The 13,057-nt window shown below is 44.9% G+C and overlaps 1 protein-coding gene across 5 annotated transcripts in view; it reads left to right on the top strand.

Moving 5' to 3' along the window:
• The window catches only part of DDX4 (DEAD-box helicase 4), a 366,926-nt gene that overhangs the window by 265,947 nt on the left and 87,922 nt on the right, over positions 1-13,057 (top strand). For all 5 annotated transcript variants that reach the window (XM_088469409.1, XM_088469406.1, XM_088469405.1 and 2 more), the window contains one exon: positions 5,277-5,406. In XM_088469409.1, coding sequence (XP_088325535.1) covers positions 5,277-5,406 — 130 coding nt within the window. The remainder of the gene's footprint in view (positions 1-5,276; positions 5,407-13,057) is intronic.

Here is a 13,057-nt window from a genome sequence, read left to right as displayed (position 1 = left end):
GCTTAGTAAGAGGTTTCAGCCCCAAAAATGTCTGACTTCCTGTTATCCTTTTCATGCGGCTCATTGTTCAAAATGGGAGGCTCCCCTTGCGGTGGATTCACAAGTTACGCGTTTAAATCGCTACGTTACCTATCCCTACAATAATCTCTTGAAGGATCCTACGGATAGAAAGGTGGAACCTTGCCTTAAATCAATAATCTTTCAGGAGCTGTTGCCTGTCCGACCATGACTATTGCATGGGTGGCTAAAGCTATAGAGAGCTGGGCTGACGCACTCGAAGACTCTCTTCCCTCAGATGCTTCTAGGGATCAGATGTCTTTCATCGCTCACATACGAGATGCAGCTTCCTATATTGGAGAAGTGACGTAAGGATGCCAGTCTCCTAACCTCCAGAGTTTCGGCTGCGGCAGTGTCTGCCTGCCGTACCTAGTGGCTACGCTCATGGAAGGCAGATGTGGATTCCAAGAAAAGCATAGAAGTGTTACCCAGACCAGACCTTGACAAGATTGTAACCACATTGGCAGCATCAAAAACTGCATTTCTTCTTCAGGGTCCATAGGGGGTCCACAGGGTTGACCTTGGGGTATAGCTGGATCTGGACCCACGGGCACTATGAAGTTAAAGCTTTAGCTCCCAGGATGCACTTTGTCCATTCTTCTCTATACCCTGCCCCCGAGCCACAGGCCCGGCCGGAGTCGGGGCACCGTTTACGCAGGGGGGCTGATTAGCAGCCCCATAGCTTTGATTTATTTTTATTTTTTTGAGTTCTTCGTTTTTATTTTACTTTTGGACTCTTCAGAGCGGCAGCGTTGAACTGTCCAGCAGACATCCAAGCTGCTGATACTACTCCCCTCCGGCGCCGTAACGCCAGTACAGATCTGGGGATCACGGCGGGATCCCAGAGTCTGTGCTAGGCGGGCTCCCAGGACTGCTGCTAGATCGACGGGGGCAGGTAAGAAATCGCGCGTCACCGTGTGCATGCAGTCCATTGTCTTTGGGGACAGACTGGAGGCGCTGGCAGTGGCGCGTCGGGCCCCCCCTCATACCCTGCGTGTCCACTAGACTACCAGGGATTTAATGCGGCAAGCGGGAGCCGGCATCCCGGGGGTTAATAGCCAGCCAGGGGAGACAGCCTTCCCTGCTTAGTGGCACCTCTTCCCATTTGTCCACCAGGAGCTGAAAGACATCTGGATGTAGAGACCACTCACAGAAAGCCGCGGGATGCTCCAGCGTAACCCGGCTGCAGAATTATAGGAGCTCTTCTTTCTTATGCCGCAAACATGTAGCAGTAGATGCCACAGGATACCACTGGGCTTCTTTGGATTTCCTAACGAGTTTATTCACACCTGACTACTTCGTCAGAGGTGTGTCCTAAATGTTCTTCAATGGGATGTCTTATATCCCGGCGAAATGGAAAGCACAAGGAAGCTTGGTTGTAGTGAGTCAGGATCCAAACAAGCAGAGGATGTCTGGGAACCGGGAGCACAGTCAGTGGTAGACTTGGATGACCTGAACCTGGATTTATTATTCAAAGATTTGCCGATGCTGGCTCCTTACATGTGATTGCAATATTTGTTGTTCCCATTAGAGCCTTTTCAAATATATAATTCAAGCTGCGACTAATTGAAGGAATTTTAACCGTTACTACTGTACAAGTTCACTCTGTTGCAAATCTTAAGATTTAATATCCTGTGTGTGTGAATAGAGGATATTTTACACACTCTAAACCTATTTGGAGTGCTAATTACATGTGGTTGATGCCTCGGGTGTAATATTTCCACATACATATGTATATATAAGGGTGGAATTTGTATCCGGGTGTATTCATTTGATTACTATTCTAATTTTTTTATATGCATTTTATTAAATTGTGTTTTGGTATAAATACATATATCGATCTGTGGTTATTTAAATTATTCTCTACTGTTGGGTAATTGTATATATTGAAGACCAAGCGCTGCTGTGTTTTTTCTTAAGTATCCTTGCTATTGATAGTGGCAACCATCTTGTAGCAGCTACTGGTTAGTCAGTATATTTAGTCTGCTGTGCTCTATTTTGCTCAGCGCCAAAGGTAATTGCACATATTTATTCTACTAAATTCAAATTCAAAACCATCAGCTAGTATGCAGTGATAAACTACTTAACTTAACTTCTAAGTTAATTGCTAGGAGCTGTAGTAATTTACCTAATTATGAGCCTGGGGCATACAAATACAATGCAGCCAGAATATGCTGGGAGCTGTAGTCATTTACCTAATACAGCTCATGAGCCTGGGACATACAAATACAATGCAGCAAGAATATGCTGGGAGCTGTAGTCATTTACCTGCAGGTGAGAGAAGACAATTTCTCAAGTCTATACACAGGTTGGCCTCCCTGTCCAAAACAAGGTGACTGCACATTTTACTCGGTCTGTGGGACCATCGTGGGCAGTTGGACATGGTGCCGCAACTGTGCAAGGCGGCCACTTGGTCTTCCATCAATACTTTTATCAAATTCTATGCATTTGATACTGTTGCTTCCACGGATGCTTCCTTTGGGTGGCGGATTCTCCTCTTTGTGACGGGGGGAAAAGATCTCTGCCTTGCAGTTGAGGGTGCGCAGTTGTCTACAGAGCCGCCGGGTGTCTCTGCACTTGGCGATGAGGTTACTGGGTTCCATGATGTCGGTATTCGACATGGTGGAATATGCCCAATTTTCACTCCAGACCTCTGCAGCACCTGATCCTGTCCAAATGGAATGGACTGCCTCAGAGTCTAAAGTCCCAGACGATGGTGCTCACTCCGGAGGTTCGCCTGTCCCTAGCCTGGTGGTTGCAGACGACCCATCTCAACAAGGGTCGTCCATTCTGGGTAGCGAATTGGGTCCTGTTAACAACGGACGCCAGTCTTCGGGGCTGGGGAGCAGTGTCTGGTCCACACTTGTTCCAGGGCAGGTGGACTGAGGCAGAAACAGAGCTTCCAATAAACATCTTGGAACTCCGAGCGGTTTTCAATGCTCTCCAGCAGGCACATCGGGTTCTCCAAGGTCACCCAGTGCAGGTCCAGTCGGACAACGCTACCACCGTGGCCTACATAAATCGGCAAGGAGGAACCCAAAGTCGGGCGGCTCTCGTAGAGGTGTCCCGAATCCTGGTATGGGCGGAGCGCAATCTTCCGGCCATATCAGCGGTCTTCATCCCGGGAGTGCTAAACTGGGAGGCGGACTTTCTAAGTCGCCAGGACGTTCATCCGGGGGAATGGTCCCTGCACCCGGACGTTTTTCAACTGCTGGTGGACAGGTGGGGTCTTTCAGAGATCGACCTCATGGCGTCCCGGCACAACAACAAGTTGCCGGTGTACGGGTCTCGCACAAGAGACGAAGAGGCGTCTCTGGTGGATGCTCTGACCGTCCGGTGGACGTTCCAGTTCGCTTATCTGTTTCCTCCGTAAGCCCTTCTTCCGCGGGTAATCCAGAAATTCAAACAGGAAGGAGGGACGCTCCTGTTGATAGCTCCCGCATGGCCCAGAGGGCACTGGTTCTCAGACCTTCAGGGTCTGTCCGTGGACAGTCCTCTGCGGTTGCCACTACGACCGGACCTTCTGTCTCGGGGTCCTTGTCTTCACCCGGACCTGACTCGGCTGTCTTTGACGGCATGGCTGTTGAGACGGCAATGTTGAGGTCCAGGGGTTTTTCCAGCTCTGTAGTGCGAACCATGCTAAGAGCTCGGAAACCGTCTTCCGCGAGAATATACCATCGCGTGTGGCATACGTTCTTCCAGTGGTGTCGACCGAGAGGTTATGCACCGCGGGAGTTTCGTCTGTCTAGAGTGCTAGCCTTCCTACAAGCGGGACTAGACCATGGGCTTCGCCTTGCTTCTTTGAAGGTGCGGGTTTCTGCCCTATCTGTCTGGTTTCATCGTAGGATTGCTGTGGCGCCTTGGGACTTGGCTGTGGTCCTGAGGGCTCTCCAAGGACCGCCGTTTGAACCACTGGGCTCAGTGGATCTTAAATGGCTAAGACTGTTTTCCTTCTGGCCATAGCTTCGGCCAGACGTGTTTCTGATTTAGGGGCTCTCTCTTGTAGACCCCCTTTCTTGATTTTTCATGGGAACAGGGCAGTGCTACGCACTCGTCCTGAATTTCTTCCCAAAGTTGTTTCCCAGTTTCATGTTAACGAGGAAATAGTTGTACCGGCTTTTAACTCACCTGGCCTTTCAGTGGGTGACGCCACTTTGGATGTTGTGCGGGCCTTAATGACTTATGTTGACCGCACTTCTTCGTTTAGGAAGTCGGACGCCTTGTTTGTCCTCTATGGCTTCCGTAAAAAGGGTTGGCCTGCTTCAAAGCAAACTTTGGCAGCCTGGATCCGTCTGGCGATTTCAGAATCTTATCTTCATGAAGGCCTGCCGGTTCCTCCTTCTGTGAAGGCTCATTCCACTAGGTCTGTGGGTCCTTCGTGGGCAGCTCGACGTGGTGCCTCTGCAGTCCAGATCTGCAAGGCGGCCACGTGGTCCTCTGTCCATACCTTTGTGAGGTATTACGCGTTTGACACCTTTGCCTCTCAGGATGCTTCCTTCGGGCGGCGGATTCTCCTTTCAGCACAGGAGCGTCCCCACCCTTAAAGGATACTGCTTTGGGACATCCCCAAGGTATCCTGTGGATACCCTATGGACCCTGAAGTAGAAAATATGAGATATGGTAAGAACTTACCCTTGTTATATCTCTATTTCTACGAAGTCCATAGGGTTCCACAGAACTCCCGCCCTGTCGCACCTGTGCTGCATATGGGCTTTGCTCTGGTCACCGGTTTTTCCATCTCTCTCTGGTGAGAATGTGATTCTTGTGTGTGTCCAGATCTTTTTTCTCTCTTCGCCTCCTCCGGCCTATGGCTTGGTACGTAACTGAGATGCCTTGGCTCGGGGGCGGGGTTATAGGAGGGGGACCCTAGTGCATCCTGGGAGGCTGAAAGCTTAACTCTATGGTGCCCGATGCCTGACGTCATCACCTATACCCCAAGATATTCTGTGGAACCCTATGGACTTCGTAGAAATAGAGATAACAAGGGTAAGTTCTTACCATATCTCATATTTTTACACCAATAGACATTTCTGTATTTTTTTCTTTTTTTTTGCTTTTGCAGTGTAGTAATTGTCACCCTTTTAAGAGAGCATGGTTCTGAAGTTTCCAATCAGACTGGGCTGCATACAATGTTACAGATATCCATCTCTTAAAAAAAAAAACATTTTGAAATACAAAAATTCATGGGTAACATTTGTCATTTAAATAAAACTTTACAGAACCTGTGTGCGTCCAGTTGTGATCTATGGAGGAACACAGACCGGTCATTCATTACAACAGATTTCTCAAGGTTGTAATATTCTCTGTGCAACTCCTGGAAGGTTATTGGATGTGATTGACAAAAGGAAGGTAAAGTAGCATGAGCTGTAATGAACATTAAATACATTTTTTGCGATGAACGTGAAATTTTAATTTTTAAACTAGATTTCAACACATTTATTAATACTTGAAAGCTTCATGTTTGATACAAAGCATTGGGGGAAAAATGACTTCATAAAGATAAACCAAATACTGTTTTCTTGCTTTGACTAAATAGGGCCTTTTAATATAAAGTAAACTTCACAATTGAAACATGAATGAAAATTGCACTCCATTTTCTGCTGCAGTCCTGTTAAGTGTGGACATATACTAACTAGAAACACACAAACAAATATAAAACTTGTCTTTTTCCTTTCACCGTTCTTAGCCAATTTTTAAAGCTCTAGCGTTTTAATGCTTCTAGGCTTTCCATATCATCCGTTTAATTCTGGACATGCATGAATTATGATTTTGTGGATGTTTGACTTAATTTCACCTAGATTTCATCAGCCACAGGACCTGTGTAATTCATGTGTCCCAAATAAATGCTAAAGCTGCATACACACACCGATTTTTTTTTAACGATTATCATTTACTTTGAGTCAAACGATGAACGATCATCGTTCATGCGCGTTTACATTTGTAGTTCAGTCAGACTTGTCAATTCAATGATTTTCATTAAGGGAATATGCAAAAATCGTTTTTAGTTAAAAAAAATCATTCATTACACTTTAAAAATCTGACAAATAATCTGACAGAAAATCGTTAATAACAAAATCATTGTGTGTGTATGCAGCTTTAGCCTATGTATAGCTCCACCCGAGCAATGTTAACCTTTTTTAAAAATATATAATCAGTCAAGCATATAGATACTGACTTTTTAAAGTACTGTATTAGTTTGCTACTACTGTCTTGACCTTTTATAATTGTCACTAGCATTCCAATTATTTTGCTTCATCCATATCTTAATAAACACTTAAGTAGCCAATCAACACCAGTCATTAAATAGTGAGCTTTTATAATACTGTACACTTTAGGGTTCATCCACAGCATTTTATTAAATGGTTTGCACTGCTGTCATGTCAACGTGGAGTTGAAAGGGGAGGGGGAAAAGGGAGGAGAGCTGAGAACCTTATCTCCAAGGTTATGTCTTTAAGAGAACGAAGTGGTTTGTCAAATGTTAAAATGGCACAGCACACCAAATATTATAAACACTTAAATGACGTGTGTATATATAACACAAACCGTCCCAGTAAATCAGAGGTTCCCAAACTCCACCATTATACTCCCAACTTTTAAGGATATTCATGCTCGAGTCCAGGTAGTTAAATCAAATTGACTGAGTTACTAATTAAGTCACCTGTGCTCAAGCAATAGATATCCTTAAAATGTGGACAGTAATAGTGGAGTTTGGGAAAGTCTACATTAAATGTTTGCTGCAGTACAAACGCAGGTTAGAATTTAAACTTGATATTAAGCTTCATAGCAAATCATGGACACCAACATAGATCTAACAGCCTGTTACAGGTTTTTTATGGCAACTTGCTGTATAGGTGAACGGACATTTGTGTGTGGATTTTACAACTGAATTTGTACAACTGAACCAATGTACTTTACGCAGCACGCACAATGCAAAATTGAACCTGTGAGTTGATGTTTTTAATAGAATTGCAGGATTGTTTTGGCAAGTGGTGTGCGCAGGCTGGCACTTTAAGAAAATAGAACATACCACTGCAGCCTAGACTGTCCGTGAACTGGGATTTAGTAGAAAGAACTAAGCACAGTAGCGAAAACAAAGGGAGAAAGAAGCAAATAACACAATAAGGGGTCACTCCTATTAGCCACGATGATCTCGCTGGTGTGTGACATCGTGGCAGCCTGGATTCGCCCATAGGGCTGCAAGCAAAGTTTGGCAAATTCAGGGTTGAGTTGGGCTGTAAAGGGTGCGATGTGCTGGTCCGTTAACGTTTTAACGCCGTTTCAATGGCACATGCACCCTTCTCACTGAATAGGATTGAACTATGAGTCTCTAATGGTTAGGAATAAAAAATAATGAACATGTAAGTACAAACAAAAAACAAAAAAACAAGCGCAGGGTGGGCACAAAGGACTGGTTGCATGTGCAGAACCCCATGCAAAAATGTTTGGAATGAAGGCTAAGCATTTCTGGAAATGCCTTCTTCAACACACAGATTTCAACTTTAAGAGAGCCCAACCTAAGTCTAATCCCAGCTGTAAAAACAAAAGACTAAGCGGTAAACAGGAAGCAGTTGGGAACTGATTCCGTAAGCACGTCACTCTAAAGGTAATTATTTTTTGAGTGCGTTTCTCTCTCTCAGCATAGTCTGAATATCCAAGTCCGAGATGCCCTTTGCTTTCAAAATGGTGGCCTCAACAGCCACCTAGTTAAAGCCAGATGACGTAATGGTGCTAAGAATTTTGCAAGAAAATGTTGAGTTGTAAAGGAAGGCACAGCAGGAGGGGGTCTCCATCATTCCTAAAATGTTAGAGCAGTGGTTCTCAAACTCTGTCCTCAGAACCCCACACAGGTCACGTTTTTCAGGTCACCCATCAGGAGCAAAGGTGTAGTCATTACTCAGACACATTTTAAAAGATCCACAGGTGGAGCTAGTCATTTCACTTGTGATTATGGAGATGTACGAAGCTCTGGAAAGTGATAAATTGGAAAGTGATAAACAACCAGCCACTCAGTTCCTAACTGTCATGTTATAGGCTGTGTTTGAAGAAATGACAGGACCTGATTGGCTGGTGGTCTATCACTCTCCAGTTTATCACTTTTCAGTGTTAAGTACATCTGGCCCCATGTGAGAAGACCTGGAAAACATGCACTGTTTGGGGACTGAGTTTGAGATTCTGTGTCCGCGAGGAAAATCATGCATGCCCTCCTGGGCCATGAGGATGATTGTGGCCTTTTGCCATTTTATTCTTTTCAGAACTCTCAGGATAACATTGCTAGACGCAGGCAGATGAAAATTTGAAGGTGCTGTTAAGGTGTCCATCAGAGTGGCTGCCGCATCTCTTGTTGTGTTATACTGCAGAACGTAGTGGTTATGCCGAGACAACGACATGTTGACCTCTGGCATCCTCCACTTATTTACTTGGGAGTTTGAATGCCTCCATGTGAAAGAGTTCTCCTGGGAGCAGATACTGCCTGCTAAAGAAATCGGCCTTCCAATTTTCCACACCTGGTATGAATACCACAGAGATGGCTGTTATATGGCATTTCACTCATATTATGATCTTAAAATCTGTCATAGCCAAGGCCCTGCAAATGCCATCCTTGTGATTGATATTCCACAGCTTTGACATTGTCTGAATGCGCACACCGGCTGACCCAAAAGTATGGTTTAGAATACAGACTTTAGTTTCAAGACATTGACTGACTAAAAGTTTTGACCCCTGATGAGACAGACGTCGTTGGATAAGGAGTATTCAGTTCTATATGGAGAACAGACTTCTGGACAGATTGCTGATATGCAACCACCACGCCAAAGAGATGAGTTTGTTCGGTTAAGGTTGTATTCTGGGCAAGACACATGTTCCAATTCAAGAGTAGATGTAGCTACAATTCCCTGTGGAACTTGAAGATGAGAACTGCCTTAAAGGTAGGCACCATATATCCTAGGAATCTCATGCAAAGATTAACTCCCCACTTTCTTTTGTCTGATAATCAGACAAACCTTGGTCTGCAGAGACTGAAAATTTTCTGGAGGAAAAAAAACCCCTCCGGGAGTAGATATTGAAAATCATGCCCAAGAAGACCAGTTTCTTAGATAGTCATATTGGATTTCTTCACATTGATCCATTCCAGAGAAGTTTGAGCCTCCCGCGTAAACTGGTCATGAAAAAAGTTCCTGTGGAGACAGAGGGGGTCATTCAGACCCACTCGCGAGCGTCTTGTCAGCTCGCAAGTGGGTCGATGGTCCCCACTGTGCATGCGCACGACGGAGGGAGCTCCGTCGTGCGCATGCGCGAGACCCGGCGAGCGAAGGAATTTCCTTCGCTCAGAGTGTCTCATCAAAGGGGGCGTGCTGTCGATGGTGACTGACAGCACGCCCCCTTTGGTGGGCGTGCCTGCCAGACGGAGGCGTTCCCAAGGGAACGCCTACCGTCTGAAGCCGGCCCCACTGACATCACTAGTGATGTCAGTGGGAGTGATTTTGGCTCTGATTGATAGAGCCAAAATCACTCCTGGCCTAGCGGTTGAAAAACCCAACCGCAGGCTTTTACTCGCAGTTTCGATGGTCGCGATGGTCAAGACCATCGCGACCATTCTGCACGCTCGTATATGCTGACATAACCTTTATGAATACTGTTAGAGCAGAAGCAAGTCCAAAGAGAAGAGCACAACATTTAGAATATTGATTCTGAACTGTGTATTTTAGGAATTAATTATGTTCATATATTTGTATATGGAGGTAAGTTTATGTCCATGAATACCAAAAATTCTTCTGGCTCCATGCCCTGAATGACTGAATGCAGGGGCTCAATCTTGAGTCTGCATAGCGATATGATGGTTCATGGACTTTAAAATTAGTATAGGGTGGAAGGACCCATCTGATTTCTGATCCAGATAAAGATTTCAGTAGAAAACATTTCCTTGTTGCGTTTGTGGAACCAGAGAGATGAGTGCGGATTCAGCTACAAATCCGTACCGCATTCTGCAAAGCAGAATGCTTGATAGTCTGAAGGGGAGACCCGTGGTAAAAACTGATGGTGTTGTGGGCCCAAAAAATCTTGTTTGTAACGTGTTGAAACATCATCCCTTACCCCATCATCGCTGTTTTAAATGAAGCTTTGGTCGTCTGTAACCAGACAACCTCCCAACGAATCTCCTAGGCGGGAGGAGATTCCATCACACTAAAGGTTTTTCTCTCTGCTTGGCCTCTGGGCATGGAAACGCCCATGCAAGCTTATTTCTGGCTTGGCTTCATATGACAGATCTTTGTCTCCCTGACTCGGAGGAAAGGAAGGTCTATAATAACAGGTTGCCAATGGCAAAAAGGAGCTCTTACCACCGTTGGCCTAATCAATTATTTTGTCTCTCTGGACCAAACTAAGACATTTCCGTCAATAGGCAAGGCATGTAAGGCTTTTTTGAATCAGCATCCCAAGAACAGAGCCAAAGGGTACGTCTTGCAGCTACCGCAGAAGCTGAAACATGAGCTGTGACCAAAGCAGCATCTAAAGCAGCCTTCCCTAAATAGTTTTCTGTGTTCTACCAAAGAAAATAAATCTAAACGGGGCATACCTGAATGTAAGCCCTCCTCCAACCCCATCTTTCAACCACCTTGTTAACCCAGGCAGAGGCTAAAAGACTGCTTCTAATGAATAAGAGGTGAGTGGATGAAGGTGTTATGTTACGTTTAGAAGATAAATTTGACATGAATTGGACATGCACGTTTAGCTACAAAATATATCTGTAAATAAACTACCAACATTTAAAGTAACATTGTTACTACTATCCCTAGGTCATAACACCTTCATTCATTAAAAAAAAAGGTAATTTTACACCTCCATCCACTTGCCTCTTCAATTGTCTAATTTGCAGTCAATGCTATCCTTTAAGGAAGCAGAACCTGAAACTTTGTAAGGAAAGTGATCGGGGTATCAACCAGGGAGGGATATTCTCATTTTAACTCATCACCTCCGGAAGCTGACAGGACTATAGTTTCTGTGAGTCCTGAAACTTACATTCTGGTCAAGACCAAGCTTCTGAAAGAAGATCCTCTAATTATAACCTGCTTTCTTTTACGCTTGAAGATGATAGTCCGGAAACTTCTGTTCTGGCATATCCTTTAAGTCAGAGGTTCCCAAACTCTGTCCTCAAGGCACCCTAATGGTCCAGGTTTTTACGATGACCAAGCTTGGGCACAGGTGAGTTAATTAGTACTGCAGTCTCCTGCTGTGACCGGACGCCTTTCGCCTAAGCCGGCCCTGGTCACGGGTTAGCGCTTTCGAAATTCCAATCACAGTCAGTGACCACCTGTCACTGACTCCGCCCACTGCGCCGTGGGCGTGTAACGATGCTGCCACCACCAAACTGTTCCATCGGCGTTTGGAACCACTTTTTACGTTACCCTCAGGCTCTTGCCTCGGCACCTGGAACCGCTTCTGCTGCGTATGCGTTTGACTAGCTGCGGCCACACCCCCTGATTGGTGTCGGCTGATTCCTCCTGATCCCTCGCAATGGACCAGGTCTGCACGGTAGCTTGGCAGAGGATTTGAACTTGGAAACACGGAGCTCTTACCCAGATCAGTCGGAGAACGGAATAGCGTTTGGTGCAATTCTTTTGGTCGCAGGATTGAGATACAATTAAAGTCAGGCAAGATGTTTATTGCTCTTGGTCTTAAAAAAGACCCTCTCTTCGGATTTAAGGGGAATTTCAGCATACAGTACAACATGTTACAGCAATTCTTCTCCACACAGGGTTTACAAGATGTACACATACGGGGCTCACAGGCCCTTTTTTTATGTCATTCTTACACACAACATCACAGGGGGGCAAATCCACCCTGTGTTCCTTCTAGCCAATCAGGCTATCTCCGAAAACATAAATAAATACGTCTTACATTTCACAGAATTTAAATCAATTTCCTTGATACCACCCAAAAACATTTGGTTTCCTAAGCACAAACAACTTGTCTTTCACAAATTTGCTTGGTATCGTATACAGACACACAGGTGTCTCCCTAGCCTGCATTTCAAAGTAAAGGCTTCTTCAGTTAACACCTAACCCTCCACTGCCAGTCTAGGGTAATTACCATATCCTTCCCTAGGTGAGGATGTCTAACCAGCAGTTTGTCTCCAAAGGTCAAGACATTTTACATTTCTATAAGTGCATTTACACCCATATTACATACAAAAATATATTCAAACATATCATAGACTATACTACTCCACTTTATATACCAATGCATTGCCGATGCAGTGCTCTACCGCACAATATGTGTATATTCATACAGTTTACTATGAACCATGTGCTGTCCTTTTAAAAATGGAGCAATGGTATGAGGGTTAATCCCCTCAATGCCTTGGCAGACATTTTAATCACGTGTGGTCGGCCTCCGGCCACACCCGCCATCTGTGCTCAACCATGGATAGCCTTAAAACATGGACCGTTAGGGTGCCTTGAGGACAGAGTTTGGGGACCTCTGCTCTAAGTGAAGAACCTGTTTTATAGCCAATATCAAAGTGTCCACTCCCTGCTATTACTGGCCTCGCCTCGTATCTGAGAAGAGAACTCATGATCAAAATCTGGTAAGGCCTTCTCTTCTGGCTGAGAAGATACGTCAGAAGCTGTATCATCCCAAGATTGAAGGGTACTGGGAAACAGACGTTGGGTCCACAGGATGAATTAAGAAGATACAATATCTCCTTTAGAGAAGAGGATACTTGTAGAAAACCCCTATCTGACTTCACTAAATTCTGAGCCCATGCTGGCTGTCATGAAACAGGTGGCAGTGTCCTAAAACACTTTTTTTTTTTTTCTTTACTAAAGTTTACTTGCCATGCTCTTAAATCCTCACTCAGGCACTCAATCTTCTCTTTCCCTATTAATCCCTTTAGAATGTAAGCTCCCACTATAGGGCTGTCCCTTATTCTGCTCCTAGCACTATCCATACCACCAGTACCCCTCTTCCTTACTTTTTGTCACTTTCACCGACTGATACTGTTTGC

Source organism: Taudactylus pleione, unplaced genomic scaffold (assembly GCF_031769625.1).
Source record: "Taudactylus pleione unplaced genomic scaffold, aTauple2 ptg000092l, whole genome shotgun sequence".
NCBI lineage: Eukaryota > Metazoa > Chordata > Amphibia > Anura > Myobatrachidae > Taudactylus > Taudactylus pleione.
The sequence above is the reverse complement of the archived record's forward strand: the minus strand, read 5'-3'. Positions and strand labels throughout refer to the sequence as shown.